The sequence below is a fragment of the Hibiscus syriacus genome, unplaced genomic scaffold (genome assembly GCF_006381635.1).
Source record: "Hibiscus syriacus cultivar Baekdansim isolate YM2019G1 unplaced genomic scaffold, ASM638163v2 tig00110988_pilon, whole genome shotgun sequence".
NCBI lineage: Eukaryota > Viridiplantae > Streptophyta > Magnoliopsida > Malvales > Malvaceae > Hibiscus > Hibiscus syriacus.
Window position 1 is genome coordinate 983,748 of NW_024062942.1, and position 16,584 is coordinate 1,000,331.

At 34.4% G+C, this 16,584-nt stretch overlaps 1 protein-coding gene and 2 pseudogenes across 1 annotated transcript; all 3 read right to left on the bottom strand.

The window, feature by feature from the left end:
- Positions 1 to 284: 284 nt before the first annotated feature.
- On the bottom strand, positions 285 to 1,410 carry LOC120148940 (probable WRKY transcription factor 65). Its single transcript, XM_039161900.1, has 3 exons — positions 1,179 to 1,410; positions 971 to 1,114; positions 285 to 831 (listed from the first exon to the last, which is right to left on the bottom strand). Exons 1-3 carry the CDS (start codon positions 1,328 to 1,330, stop codon positions 318 to 320), a joined length of 810 nt encoding a protein of 269 aa, XP_039017831.1. The 5' UTR covers positions 1,331 to 1,410; the 3' UTR covers positions 285 to 317.
- Positions 1,411 to 5,527: 4,117 nt separating this feature from the next.
- LOC120149051 lies at positions 5,528 to 6,471 on the bottom strand (annotated as a pseudogene).
- Positions 6,472 to 6,629: 158 nt separating this feature from the next.
- On the bottom strand, positions 6,630 to 9,528 carry LOC120149052 (annotated as a pseudogene).
- Positions 9,529 to 16,584: the final 7,056 nt, after the last annotated feature.

Below are 16,584 nucleotides of genomic sequence, written 5' to 3' on the forward strand. Positions count from 1 at the left end.
ACAAGAAGGATAGAGCTGAAATTGAGAATCGAGAAATGCCGTTGGTAATTTTGTTTTATTCAATCAAGTCCCTTAAATGTTGGTAAGCCACAACAACATAACGACATATTTCGGGATTTTTATTCATCTACCAGACCGAAATCAATGCCAAATTAAATTGCGAGAGGATAAATATATGCAAATAAATTCCTTTAAAAGGGATAATGAAATGTAGGAGTTTAAAAAGTATAATTTCGTTCGTATGTAGATGATACGCACCGCACAACGTTGAAACTGAGGACTCCTCCGCCAATAACAAATTGTTAACATTCTACGTGTCAGCAGATCCCGACCTGGGCTCCCACATTCCGCTGATGCCCGAACACAAACGAGCACTCGGGCAACTCGCCGAGATCGGCGAATAACGATTCGTCTTCTTCCTTCATCGGGAAAACCATCTTCAAGTCGGCGTCGAAGTTATCCCTTTCCGTAAATATCGGGCTTTCCAAAACCGTCGACGACGTCGTTTCCATCTCCCCGAACCAAGGAAATTCATCCCCAGTTGTGAGAATCGAGTCGTCCGTTAAATCAGCAAACCTCTGTTCGGTCCCTGATTCATGTTCCGTATCATGTTGAGACGTAGATGGCTCGGGCTTTACGGTTGTTTTCCTTGTAGTTGGTGTCTGAGCCGCTGCAGCTTGTTTAGCGGAGGCGCCGTTGTTTCTAGAAGTGGGCCAAGGGTGGTTGTGTTCGCACGAGTAGGTGATCACTAACATTTTAGGGTCCACACGACTCCTCTCAACTTGTTTCCTTGCCGGACATCCTTTGGAGCTACTACACCGGTAATAACCTCTGCCGGCCGCCAGATAAAAAAAAAGAGCAGAAACCGTCATCAACGGTTGATAATCGTAGAACCCTAAACTTAGAAATTTACGCCTTTCGTTACAGAAAAACGTTAGTTAAGTTTTAACTGCTACTGACTTCACTTTACCTGGGATAAGGAGAGCCTTTGATGGGTTTCTGGCCGTACTTTCTCCAAGCCCAAGAATCGGACGGTGGAGCACTCTCACCTTTATACCGGGAACCTTCAACGTCCTTGATCGGCACTGACACAACTCTTTTCTGTATGGATCTACTGTAATAAAAAACCCATTACGTCAAAAAAAAGCATGCAAACAACGAGCTTAACAGAAATTTACCCTTTTTTAGGGGAGAGTTTGGTGTCGTTGAAGGTGGTAGAAGGAGGAGACTCAGCGCCGGTTTCTGATGAAACGTTGTCGTCATCTTCTAATTCTTGTTCAGTAGCATAAGGGTTACTAGTTTTGTTGAAACTACCATCACCACCGTCCATGATTGATGATTTACAGCTTGATGACTAATCCCAGAGACTGGTTGTTAGGCGAAGAAGAAGAAACAGAGTGGATCTTTCAAATTGGCATTAGTTTATAGAGGACTTATAAAGCAAATTGTAGATATAAAGCCTAAACTTTTTATTAAATATGACACCCTTTTTAATTTATTATTTCCATCTTTATTACAACTGATTGGAGTTTTCCCACTATTTATCGCCTTTTGTTTATGTATGGATACCATCTAACCACTCTGGCTGCTTTTGTTTAGGATAGACGGTGGATCTTCGTTATTAATTCGATTAAGATATTATAATGCATTTAATGTTTTTATGTTAAATTTATGTATTAGTATTTTTTGTCAATAAATATATAAATTTTCGGATGATACATGTATCAATTGAAAAATTTTAATTTTTAATTCTAAAGATTGTATTTTTTCTACTAATAACTCTAGAAAGTATTAACATTTAGGAACTAGTATATAATATAAATTTAAATCAACGTCACGATTCTTTATTTTTACTTCTTCCCAGGGTTATTGATGATGTTCATATTTGTATCTGTCTCTCGTCTAAATAATTAACCTTTTACCAAGAAATATAGGCCAACCTGCTTTAGGGTTCCCGAGAAACGTTAATGTGTTGGATTTGGGGCTCCAAAAGAAACCAGCTACGTACCTTTGATCTTTCCAAAATCAAACACACATCTTGATTCAGTTTCACATGGTGTTTTCATAACAATGGGGAAAATCAAAAGCTACCCATTTGCTTAATTGATATTAGTTTTTTTATAAAGAAAACGAGACTCGTTAAAAACTCCTTCCAAGATCTATAAGGGAGAGATTATTTCATGGTCCCGATTCATCGCGATATCTATGGTCTCAGTGAATCACATCCGTCAATTTTAAAATAACTTCCAACTAACTGGTCACTCTTTATTTACACGTAAGAAAGAGATGAAGATTCACCTTGAAAAAAAAAGAGATAGAAAAATTTTATTTGTTGGGGTTACAAATGACGTGGTGAGCCAAGTCCATCTAATGATTTTTCCCTATAAGGGGAAAAATGCCCTAGGACCTTGTATTACAAAAAGAAAAATCATTAGATACAGCAGACGTAATAACCTCGAGACAAATCAAGTCAACATACAAAGCATTTCTAAAACGGAGAGCCCATTTAGCCAAAGTATGTGACATAATATTACAAGCTCTAGGAACAAAACATACCTTGTAATTCAAATTAGCATCTAAAATCCTACGAGCTTCCCGAAAATGATAAATCAATGTGGACAAGTCCTCTTCCAGTTGAGACATCTTGTTGACTATAAGCGTTAAATCCAATTTAACTATAAACGTTGAGACCGTTTGTTAGGACGGGCTCTCAAAACAAAACCTAAAAAAAAAAAAAAATCTTTATAGAATATAACTAAAATTTAACATTTTATTAATAAATTGTAAAATATAACTAAAATTTTTACATGAAAGTGCAACCTTAGCTAATGGAAACTCTTTACCTCTGCCTAGTGGCAACCATTCTAATAGCTTTGTTGTTTTAAATTTTATTCATTTTACTAAGTAATTGATATAAAAACTATGGACCCCAGAACCATTTAAGAAATGCACCAAACTCTCGTTAATAATATAAAATAACTAGAGTGATTATGATACAATTTCATCATCTTTTTTCTTGATCACATCAATGAATATATAAATAAATGGATAGTCTGGATGCTTACGAAACGTCTAATGTAGACTTGTTACTTGACATGCAGGATAGAAGAGAAGAAAAGATAGGACCAAATCTCGATTGCCTAATCTAATTGTATCATTAACCCTGGTTTAATTACACCGGATTGTTCAACTTCTACAATGGTTTGATTTCCATGGAATTGGAAAATTTCATACATGTTGATGGGTGGGATTTTTATTTTCTATAAAATCACGTCCAGATTGTTTTTGTAATTCAATTTGGTGATTGGTTTTGAGTACCGACCGGGTTTAATTAGTGCTTCTTGTATAACAAAAATGTTGAATTGCCCATAATAAAAAAAAAAAAAGAGTCAAATATTTTAATGGGTCGAAAGTTGCCCAAGTCCAAAACATCAATCCAGCCCATTTATTGACGAAACATATATTGGTATTAATTTTTGGATCATTAATTATTTTATAATAATCAATTTATTATGGAGAGCGATTCTTTAAACGTTGTCCAGAAGTTGGCACATCCTCACTCGGATCATTCTGTTCTTCAGTTCTTCCAGAAGTTGGATTATTTTTGGACCTCCTTTTGACCTTTAAAAACAAAATAAGTTGAGCATTTCTGAAAATAATAATACAAATAAAAGATCTCAAAATAATATATATATTTGTATTACAGATTTGGAGTTGGAGGAAGTTGACAGAAACTGAAGCTTCCTGCGAGTCCCTTGCAGCTTAGTTATCATTCTGAAGTTGTCTTTGATGTATAAAATGTGAAGTGGTAGAAGTAATATGATTTGAATGAATATCCTAGCTTTTATAGGATGGGGAAAGGGATGTGTAATTGAGGAAGAAGGGTATGCCTTGGGATCCATAGCCATAAATGCCTTTGCTCGTCTTGTATGGATATATTATAACAGGGTTAAGCAACAGTAAACTTTATGATATTGGGAGCAAGTAATTAAACGGACTCAATTTTAGTTAGCTTAATATAATTATTTTTGTATTATCTAGAAATTTATGAATTTAAACATATGTTATCATTTAATTTACATATATGGTTCTCAAAATTGGAGTTTTACATATAATGCCGTTCCTTAAAAAATTTCATAGTTCCCTTCGTAACTGTAGTTACCGTGCCATTAGGTTTGGAATACTGAATGGAATAAAAAATAATAATATTTTCGGGTAGTGCTTTTCCGTAGCCGTACATGAAGCTGCCGTACGACATAACTACTCATATTTGCGGAGTTATGTACTCGTTCTTTGTTGTTTACTTGATTATGTTATTATATTGGAATGATATCAAGCAACTGATTATAAGATAAAAAGAATGAATTGATTATGTTCTTGATAGAAAGAATGAACTCCCAAAGAAGAGATATTTTAAGATCATTCTAATATAAATTATCGTGTATAAACTTTTATATTATTTATTTATGTTTTTTTAATAATTTGAGATGATTATAAAGTATAATTTATTAAAAAAAATCTTAGTCTGACAATGCACATACCTTATAAACGTATCTGTTCGAATCTGAATAACGTGGAAAAATAATAATTTTCTTTTACTACCAAGGTCTTCTCTTTCTCTATATTTTGATTGGTTAAATGAAATTAATAAAATAAGAAATGGCAAGAGATGAATCCCCGTGACAAAATAATATTAGTACTAGTGATTAAAATAAGAAAAAAGGGTAACAAGAAATGCCAAATCGATAAGGATAAATTGTAGTAAGTGGTTGGCAATATATATGTGCATGGGAAGGGGATATGGGAATTAATTGGGAGTGAGAAGAATGAGGAGGTGGATGCACAGGCAATCAATGGAACAGAAAAGGGCAGAAAGAAGGTAGAGTCAGTCAATGTATGTAAATCCATGCCAATTGCCATGCCTTGCTGCTGAGACATACACCAGTCTTCTCGGGACATTTTTATGGGTTTCTCTTTGTTTGTCCCCCGCAAGCTTAAGCTCACATGCTCTGACACCTCACATCTGTTTTATTCCTCGTCGTTCTTTCATCTTCTAGGGTTCATCATTTCGCCTTCTTAAAATTATATCCAGCTGTCTGTGTACACTTCTAGAAAAAACCCCTTTAATGACGCGCATTGCGCGACATCTATGGATACGTATGACATACAAATGTCTGTCGTTGAAGCCACCGAACATGACTCTTATATGACGCGCAATTGTGCGTTATAAATCTATGACGAGCATTTATGACACTCATTTATATCGCGCATTGCACGTCATTGAAGCCCCCGTCATAAATGAAGATGACACATATTTGTGTATCATAAATTTATAACACGCATTTATGACTTACATTGCGTGTCATTGAATCACACATCATTAAAAAAGATGACACACATTCATATGTCGTGATTGTATATCGTAAATTATATATATATATATATATATATATATATAAGCAATCCATTTACATACAATATATTAACATTAAGTTATCAAAAATATTGTAATCATATGTCGATACAAAATATCAGGGCATAATAAAGTTTGCCACATAGATATACACACACGATTCTCTCCGTTTTCTTTCCAGGAAAGACATGCTTCCAATATCAGACTCGGTTTTCTACATGTAGAATGAAAAGAATTTAAGTATGAAAAACTCTTTTTACTCACATTTGTCAATTCAAAGTAAGGCCTCAATGCCTTCTCCATGCCTTTCTACATAAAAACAATCCTCTCGGGGATTTCTCCTAGTAGTAATCGGACAATAATGGCCCATTTGTTGCATTGAACCCAGAAACCAAGTGCTGCGACAGGGGCCTTCCTAACAGCTTGGAGGAGACACTCTTTGGCGTCTGTGTACTCCAATTGGATTGTCCTAATCTTTCCCAAGTTAAAGAGGTACCGGCAAAACTGCAGAGGATAACCTTTCTCATATGAGCAAAAGCTAACTGTAAGTTTCTAAAGCTACAACCATAAAGGTAACCATGCCAAACCTCTAGGAAACCATTTAATAACCATAAAAATGCAGCTCAATTGGATGAAATGAAGTGAGCATTATTCTCAGCCCATAGGTTACTTTATTATTTACTGTTCAAAGACAAAAAGTTAACCAAGATTATGACTTGCCTGTTGGTTTGAATGAGCTTCAAATCTGGGTGCCTTTGATTTCAGTTTCTCAGCTTGGTCATATAAATTGTAATGAAGGAAATTGCGAAGTAGCAGGTTAAGAAGCGTTTCCTACATGATAAAAACAGTTATATATAATACCCTAACACATCAGAGATATAATTGCTCAAATATTTGAAAATTTACCTGACCCAGCTCGTCATGGCGTAATGTTGCAATCTGATGCAGGGCTAGAAGATTACTGTCAATTAAAGATATGCTAATTAGACCTAGAATATTTTTTGATCATGTATTCTAGAAACACACATACTGAGATTTCCATAAAAGAAAACACGCATCAGAATATATACTAAAGACAACATACAGACGAGTCAAACAGTTTTGTAAACATCATATATTATTCTGGATGGATTTTTTTCATGTTTCTTAAAAGTTATTCCTTGTCATTATCCATGAATGCAACAGTATTATCTACAGAATTAGGACATAGATAAAGCATTTCTCTCACTCCCCCTTGAAAGTTTCAAGTTGAAACTTTCCATCAATTCATAAAAAATATTGTCAACTTTACTGCCTTTATTGTAACAGGTCTTGGAGCTACAGGCTGAAACTTATTTAAACGTTAACTTTTTCTCTACAGATAAACTTTAACTTGGTGTAGAAAAGAAGATACATTATTACCTTTAATTTTTTGTTGCTGTGTAACTAAACTTCCTCTTGGACGTTTATGAGACAGAGTTGCATGATAATCCCTTGGGCCACCATCCATGAATTGAATCAGGTCCTAAAGGTTAAAATGCCATGTATAAAATCACAAAATCCATAACTTGAAAATTATTCAACTACCATAAATCATAATTTTATTAGCCTTCATTTAGAACTATTTCATTTTTGCTTATTTTCTTAAGAACTTCCCATCTGCATTAATGTTACAAAATAGATACCTCCAGCAAACTCTCAGGTTGAACCATTCCACACCAGGAGCGCATTTTCTGTCCTGTGATTGGGTTAATAATAAGCACTACAGGAACTAAATCTAGCTTGTAATAGGTGCAAACTTTCCTCCCCTCACTTGTATCATCATATACCTAGATCCATAAGACAACATCAATAAAATAAAGAATATAAAGAAACAAGAGATTCAAAAATACAATGATATGGAAGTCCTCTATGGATGCATATGACACTTAATATACGAGGCTCTGACTCCTAAAGTCGTATATACACAATAAAATGTGGCAGTTGTCTTAGAGGACTATTTGATTTCCCCGGCAATTTTTGGCTGATAAAAAAACTGAAGTATCAGATCAAGTTCCCATTTTAAGAGAAAGCATCTTTATATCTCCATTAACAAGAAGTTGCAAACAACTTGCATCATATAAGAATCTTGCAAATTTAACCACAATCAAAAGATAAAAGAGAGTTCAAAACACATTCCTAATTATACAATAGCATTTGTGATGGAGAGGAAATACAAAACAGCTATGGAAATTGAAAAAAGATGATATAACCTAATTGAATTAGGGATAAGAAAAAAATGTTCTGGAATATTCCAGCAGCCAATTCTATTAAAAATTCTCTTAATGGCAAATGATAACCACCCTAATAACCTTCTAGTATGTAATTATGATAAAGTTATCACTAATAGTCCTATGCTAACCACATAATCATCTAACAGAACACAAAAGATAAACTAATGTAACGACTGATAACTAAAAAAACTAGTCCTAAAAATAAAATAATTAAAATAATCTGGGATGGTCCTGCATCAATCTGTTAAGAAAATAATGGAAGGTAAAAACCATAGAATATGGGTAAAACAGATAGTAGAGGATGAGAGAGATGGCAAACAGGACAAGGACAACTAGAAAGCATCATACTAACCTGCCAGAAAATAAAGTTGGTGCTAACAGTTTGAGAAACTGCTTCATTTCCCCATGTATCTCAATTAAGCTTCAAAAACACAAACAGCATCAGAATATATGATTACATTATAAGCCACTTCAAACCCAGGGAATGAAGTAAAAAAATTTATTAGTTTCAACTAGAGGAAAGGGGAAGACTCAAACAATACCATATGTGAGCTAAACTCCTTGGAAGATTGTAAGTTCACAAGTAGCCACTTATCTTCAACAGATGCAGCAACTTTTGCCTAAATGATAGACATATAGCCTTTGATTAAATTGACCTTCAAAGTCAAAGAGAAAAATATTGAAAAGGCGGCCTCAAAATCCAATTTTCTAGTCCACATTAACCCAAGGCACAAAATATCATTTCCCTCGAAACAAAGTTATAAGCCCTGGGCTACGTACTAAATGGTCCAACAAGGGATATTATCACTGAAAAGGACAAAATTTTGAGGTTGATATACAAGTCACACTTCGTAAGGAATAAGAAATTCTAAGATAATCAATATACTTTTTCAAAAGGTCCCTGGAACATCAGATTAAAAGGAGGACGATACAAAGAGGCAAGGTTATCTCGAGGAGCATCAACTGTGGAAGAAGAACCTTCATCTGATTCCCAAATCCTAGGACGTTTCATTTCCTCATCAAAATTATGGAAAGCAATTAACGACCAGACTGTTGAGGAGGGAATCCCAAGCTTGATGCTCTGTACGAATATTAGAAAATGAAATATTACCACATATGGAATTATTAGGAAATTGCAGTAGAATTCTCTCCAAATCATACAACAACTGTAAACAATACAAGCATGCATGAGCTAACATACAAAGACACACCACAAGAAAATTACCATAAAAGAAAAAACCGATACATTTGCAATTTCATATGAAGAAAAGAAAAATAATACAACACTGCAATAATCTAACTGTTAAAAATTAAAAGTAGAAGATACCCATATAGCGATGCATCATCATAAAGTGCCTCCCTTACTACAGGTAAGGGCGGACATACTTCCTCTCCACCAATGGGTCCAACATTGCTGGTTCCAGATTCCTTCAGCTCCCTGAATAACATTAGAAGCCACAGGCAAAAACATTAGTAAATATTACGAAAACAAACAATTATGTGCTAAATTAGAGTGAACATTAATGCAAATCTCTAACCCAGAATTTTGATCAGCCCAAGAATCTACGTTTTCCACAGCCGGAGACTCAGAATTTGGTGCAACTACACCACCTTCAGTTCTAGTACAAGAGATCTTTTTTCGTCCCTGTCCTTCGAGAGATTGCTTTGAAGAGTGTCTATTTGAACTTTAAGGTCCTGAATTAACCTCTTCTCATTTTTAAGTTCCTGCCCTAAGCCTGCAATTGTATTGTTAGCTGAATTTTGTTGATCCAATAAAGACAGTTGTTCTTCCTTTGCTTTTTTGAGTTGCTTGGTTTGTTCTTCACTTTCTTTTAGCAGCTTTGATTCTAAGTCTTTTTTCATTGAGACAATTGCAGCTTCCTTTTCTTGCAATTTGATCTTTATTTGTGTGTGTACCAATCAATGCAAATTAATTTAATCAAATCCATGGTAATGCAAGTCGAAATTAATTAAGAAAGGCAAAACATTACATTAAGTGGAAAACACATAAAGAAGTCTTTGATCTCTAATCTTTCGCTTTTTCTCTTTTCTTTTCTTGACAGGAGGTAGGGAGTAGGGAGTAGGGAGAAGGGCAGTTTGAGGACTGGAGAGACAGTAATATCTCCAATTCTTCATTTTCTTAAGTCCCGAATCCAACACATAATCGGACACGGAAGGGATATGAGCCTCCAAGAACCCTCCAAATAAATAAAAGAACATAGAAAAAAGAAATTGAACATGCCCATGTCATAAAAATGCCTCTATCCAACATTCACACTGGCGTCCAAGTAACATAGGTTGAAAGGTGTCGAGTATTCAAAAGGAGGAAATGGCTTTCCTTATTTTAATTCTTTCCATAGTTTCTTTAACTCTCAAAACCATCTATATTGTAAAGAAAAATGACATTGAATGTATGTGATGACTTACTGATTCTAGGGCTTCATCAGTTGCTTTCTTCTCCTTCTGAACCAAAGCATAGAGCGGACCAAGCACACTAGTACCGAATATTCAAAGACCATTCAGAAGAGATAAAAAGGGATTAGATGGTGAGTTTCCCTGTGCTTCCTGTCCATGAAAGCTACCTTGTTAAGAATTTTTCGAAACATAGTCACAAAATCAAGAAATAAACACAATAAAAACAAATAGACTTGATAGGATAATAAAGTGAGACTTAGACCTCTGCTTTTCGGTTTCCCTCTGGCTTGTTTAGCTCACTTTGTGCCTCATTTTCTAATGAAAAAAAGGAAATAAATATTAAAAAAAAGAAAATGAAGAAGGTGAACGATTATTAGACCAACCCTCATAAAAGGACTTAATGAAGACGGTGGCGCGATGAAAGAGACGGAAATCGTCGAGTTCATCGGAGGTGAAAATGGGCGGCAGAGGCTGAGGATTTAAACTCGGGTCTGAAATAAGAAGAGAATCGGGATGAAAAGCAAGAGAGAAAATAAGAGAATGAAAGGAGTGAAAACATTAGGCGTGAACTGATTATGGGAAGAAATGATAAAAATAATGATGAAATTAAAAGATAACTTTTACATGACACATATTATTATAAATCATAAATTATTTAAATTTAAAAAAATATCGACACATTTTTTTTTGTAAATCATAAATTAGCTTTTCTGAGTTTCAAATTTATATATTTATTTGTATAACATAGTAGTTTGCCTGTTATCAATTACATGACCTTGTCCAATTCTCTAAAAGCCCCTTCTCAATCCGGCATCTTCAAGCAGCAATGAAAAATAAAAAGTGGGGGCCTGCACCTTAAATCACTGGATATTAGGGTTTGTTGGTTGGTTTATAATCTAAATCCACTCTAGTAGCACACCCACATATGGGTCCCTTTTATCTTGTAGTCTAATTAGTGTTTAAATTATACATTATTTTATGATTAATCACTACTTGATTAGATAATTTTAGTTGTTAATTTGTGTTTTTCATTTTCATTTGTTAAGGAAAATTGAAATCGGGTTAGATTCTCGATTAAGACGATAGAATCCGAGTCGGGTTTTTCGAATTTTTAAAGCATTGAATTAATAATCGATTGACGCTATTAACTCAGAAAGAACCGAGATCTAAAGATAGATTTTATATTCACGATTCATTTGAGAGAAAAACAAGTTATAGGGGTTAGGACCTATAGACTGTAACCGGCGTGAGCCCTAAGGTAAAATCATATTCGATGATCAATTTAAATCGAGGCAAAAACTTTAGCCTAAGGTTGATTTCTAACAATTGAATTTTACCATTTTATTTTATTTCAATTAATTTTATTACTTAGCTTCAATTATCTAAAATCTCCCCTCTAATTTCTTTTACAAATCACGCAAAGCAAGATCAAAGGCGAGGAAATCGTCAAACTCTTAGTCCCTGTGTAAAATCGACCCTCACTCTCGCTATTTGTTTTGTTTGTCCTTTGCTGCTGCGAAAAGAGGATCTACTTTTTATATATCTTCGTATCACATGAGCTAAGGATGCAGCCTATGCATGATAGCACTATACTAATTTCTTGTGAATAAATAAACAATTGTTTAAACCAAAACAAGGGGCTAAAAGCCTTGGTCCTTGGATAAGCGTCTTATGCTTTGAATAATTCCTTCAAGGAAAACAAAACGTCCAATTATTGTGTTGCTTAAAAAATGAGTGTTGGAAGTAATGAAAACTCCTTTTTGTTTGTCATGAAAATACCTAACATGTTGTTTCGTTTGGGAATGAAGAATTTCAATTCTGTAAAAGCCAAGCCTATATCAGAAAGCTGAAGCATTTTATACTTGTACTCCATGGCCTGGATTCCTGGCACTATAGCAGTCAGCAATATTCATGAAAACATAGCTCAAGATAAAAATTCAAGACGACAAAGGAAAACCCAAGTCTTCCTTGATTGCAGTGTAAACGAGAACACACAGTTACAACCCCATCGGTGGGTTCGGTTTTTAAGTATCAAAAGCTGAACTAATCAATCAATTAAGCCAAATAATTAAATTGATTTTATTATAAGAAAAAATAGGGAGCCCCTCCCGCGTCCTATTAGGTTTCGTCCGGGGTTGCAGGCCTCATGGCTCAAAAGCTATGCGATCCAGTTATCATTATGTCAGTGTATTATGGGTTTTTACTTTAGCCCAAAACGTCATTCGTCTTACCTGGACTTGGATGATATAAAATTTTGGTTTTGGATTGCTTCGTGCAGTTTATAAACGACCGGACAGATAATGCAGATAATCATTGAGATTTTAAGGATTTTCCTTTCTTTTTCATTATTTTTTGAAAAAAGTGTCTTCATAAACAAAGTCCTTAGTCATAAAATGTTGGCGGGTGTTGATGTTTTGAGTTTTAAACCACAAGGCTAACTTGGCCCTGTGAAAATGCAGCCTCGAGTTTCTGCATAAATCAGCTTTTGGGTCCATTATGTCGGTTGACTTCAGCCTTACAAAAGAGACGCCACCACCAGCATACGCAGAACATTCTTTGGACCTTCCATTATAAACCACCCCTATTCTCCTTTCCTTTTCCATCTTTTCCGAAAATCAGATTCGGGCTGCTACTGACTTTCTTTAAGTTGAGCTGGATTTGGATGGAGTGTTGGATGCAAACGTAGATTTGATGCTACTATATTTCAATTTTGTTTTAAATTTATTCTTATAAGTGACAATAACCTAGTGGCTGTGGTCAACCGGGGAAAGGAGAAAGCAAAGGGTAACAAAACAAGGCATTGTTCCAGTGAATATGCTTGTGTCGAGGAGGGTATAAAAAGGAAAGGGGAGTAGGAAGTAAGTAGTGTAGAAAACACATGTAGGCGAGTTTGTTGAGGTGCAACTGCAGTATTACAGGGCAAACTCTCCATTGGCAGGCAGCCACTTAGACATGCATTTGCTGTGCGTATATAGTGTGCTCTCTGCCAAAGGAGATTTGCCCGGCGATTCTTTTGCACTACCATTTTCAAACCTTTCATCTCTCCCTTTTCTCTATCGAATCGTTCGCCTTCCATCGAGTTTGAAACTCTCTGTGTGTTAATAACCTCATGGAGGATGCACTTACTTGCTCTTTATCATTGTTTTACGTTTGAGTTTTGCTTCTTTATCATAGCTTTTACTTGTTCTTTGTCTTATTCTATAATTTCTGCAAATGTTACTGCTTGTACGGTGCTAAGTTGGTATATAGCACAAACATTGAAACAGTGTACACATGTTAGCCAAAATGAATGATTGAAAACTATATTTTCTTTACCTTTGTCTTCCTCCTCAATATATATATTTCCACTTTACCAAGCGCAAGATTATTGAAACAAAATCTGGTTTGTGCTTGAGATAAGAGATCAATAAAATATATATGAATGTATGTATGTATATATTCCAGTGGGTTGACCCTTGTAAGTTTATAATGATCTTTTGCTGGAGTGTAGAGCCGGTTTATTGCTGCTGCCTTGTTCAGTGAAGTAATGAAACATTGCCACATTGTGATGACAGCTCAAAAAAAAAAAAAACAGCAGCATCTTCTGGACCATAGAGATGCTTGCATGGGAGCTTTTGTTGGAACTTATACAGCATCTGCATACAAATACACACAAGGAGATGGCCTCCGTATATTACCCGCACTCACATTCGATACGAGGAATTCAAAAATATGGTTACACCTGCAAATAACTCCAATATGTGAAGGATCTTGAATAAAAATATTGGATTTGGAAAAGGATTTTTGATTATAAAACAAACTGAAATAGGATTAAAATATTTTTCACAATCTTGGTTTTACGGTTATTAAATAATATTCCCTTTGTTCCGGAACAACTAGGGGTGAACATTCAATCGAGTCGAGTTAATTTTTTTTTTGAATTGTTCGAGTTGACGAGTCGTATTTTACAACTCGAACTTAACTTGAAATTTTTTCGAGTCTAGTCGAGTTCAAAAAATCCAAGTCGAGTTATTCGAGTTTCTACACTAATTTTATTATAATTATTTATAGTATTATGGCAAGGGTTTGTTCCAATTTTTCGACTTTATCTAACCATATAATATATATATTGTATTCTTTTCATATTATAATGTTATTTAATATATCAAATACAATCTAAAATTACGAAATATATTCATAATATTATATTTTAAAGAAAGCATTTTATTTTGAGGGTAAAATATTGATGAAAGTATAAAGGATTCAAAGAATTGATGAGAAGAAAGAATTTGCAAACAATTATAGTCAAAAGACCAAATTGAATAAAATGCAAAGTTAAGGGGTTAAATAAAAAAAGAGTACATTTTTAGTAACAAAAATAAGAATTGAAGTTACATAGGTATTCTATTATGGTATATGAGCATGTGGTTCAAATTTGGTAAAAAAACCGACTTAAAAAAAAGATGAATTGAAGAAATAAGGAGATTACGGCAAATTGAAGGACTAAATTGGAAAATAAAAAAATTGTTATAAAAAAGAGGAATTGAAAGTACATATGTATTCTACTATGGTTTAGGAGCATGTGGTTTAAATTTGGTAAAAAACTAGACTTAAAATGAATGAGGAATTGAAGAAATAACGAAATCAGTGACTAAATTGTAAAAATGTCAAAATACTTAGTTAATTTTTTTTTTCGAGTAACTCGAAATTTCAAAAGTTCAACTCGATTCGAACTCGAAAATCGAATTGTTAATTTGAGTTAACTCGAATAATTCCAAATTAAAAAAATCGATTATTCGAATAGAGTCGAGTTTTGCTCAGCTTGAAGAAAGAGTCTCTTGAATAACCTTGCAATGCGCAGTTCTTAACACACACCTCCGACCACACTCCCATTGCTTACAGTTTTCTTCTTTCACTTTCGTTTGGGTTGTTACGCTTGATTAACCTTTGGAGCTACGAATGTTTAATCTTTTCTAGCTATTAATGAGTACACCTAAAGCTTTTTCTAGTTAGTTGTTCATACTTGTTGAAGGCGCGAATTTTGTGTTTTCATTGCACTTATCAGTCAGTTTATGCAACACTGGAAATCAATTGAAGTCTTTATTCATAGACTTTTTCTTGGCAATGTTTTCTTTTCAGATGGACAATTTGTACGGTAAGATTCACAAACTTCTTAAAACACATAAATATCAGCATCAGAAGAATCAGAACTATGATTGAAAATATATATCAATAGAAAAACTTGCAGGTCTATATTAGTAACAGTCGTTGCTCGGCTGCAGGCACTATGATTGAAACAGCGAAACTAGCTGGAAAACAGAGCCTTCCATGTTTGTTTGATCGATACAACTTCCATTATCGGTTCAGAGAAAGCTAGCTAGCATGGAACTGAAGTCGGCCTTGATCCTGATAGAATTAAAATCCCCATTCATAGTCTGCTTTTTACTGCAAACGATGCTGATCATATGATAATGAAACCACAACATTATTAAGTAGAGTACTGATTTAGGACAAGGAATCATTGTGTGAGTGAATGGCAGGGCAAATCTCCTTTGGCAAAGATGGAATTGTGCAAAAGCATATCCATTTTTGCTTAAGGAGTTTTGCTCTGTAATTCCTTTAACTCCACAGCTATCTTGTTGCTTCCATAAACTGATATAATGCGTCTCGTTGATTGTAAAGAGAGATTCAAGATCAGTATTTCTAGTGCTCAAACACCGTATGCTTTCAAGGAAATATATGACACTTAATTATCAAGTAAAATATTTTGGATATTCCATGGCATATGCCAAGTCAAACCTGTCGATATTCCCCATCTCAGTCATGGGATAGTGGTCCAAAACCTTGTTTATCTGCTTTCTCTTGCAAAAGTGTTCCCATTTTCCCCTGTATTTGTAGCAATTTTTCACAATTTACAAAGCGGTTGATCACTTCATTAATAAAGACTAAAGAAAAAGGAGACCAAGTACATGATAAACATGGGCATATTAAATAATATACTAATTATAATTTGCCAATAACGTCAAACAAGCCAGTTAAGAGCTGGTTAATGTCTTGCATTAAGAAATATTCTATCCATTAAAAGTGGTTTTTTGATCTCTCAACACTTTTAGGATTCCAAATTAATTTATTGCTGTTATCAATTATAAAAGCAGATAAACAAAGACAGCTATTAAGGAATATTGTGTAAGCATAATACCAGAGACAGATGCATATATGCTAATAGAAAGAAATGTTATTATATGCGAACATGTATGACTACACGTAAAAACATGCAAACATCAAAAGAAAATGTTGCTTCATTCCCCCGTAAACACACAGAGCAATATAGACCAGAATATCAGATAAGACAGGCTAACAGAACATGCCACTGGATCTTCCTTTTCTAAGCTTTACTATGTTTTTTCTTTTCTCCTGCATCTTTTTCAGAACGGTTCCTAAACATTATTGAGACAAAATCACAAAAAGGAAGAACCGATATTCGATGCTTTCCTTTCCGATAAATCCGGTTCCATGCAACTTGTT

Excerpts from the sequence above, each read along its gene's own strand:
- LOC120148940 (XM_039161900.1), bottom strand. The coding sequence starts at position 1,330 with ATGGACGGTGGTGATGGTAGTTTCAACAAAACTAGTAACCCTTATGCT. Across the intron at positions 1,115-1,178 it reads AAACTCTCCCCTAAAAAAGG|TAGATCCATACAGAAAAGAG; the intron begins GTAAATTTCTGT and ends TTTTTATTACAG. Across the intron at positions 832-970 it reads AAAGGCTCTCCTTATCCCAG|AGGTTATTACCGGTGTAGTA; the intron begins GTAAAGTGAAGT and ends GGCGGCCGGCAG.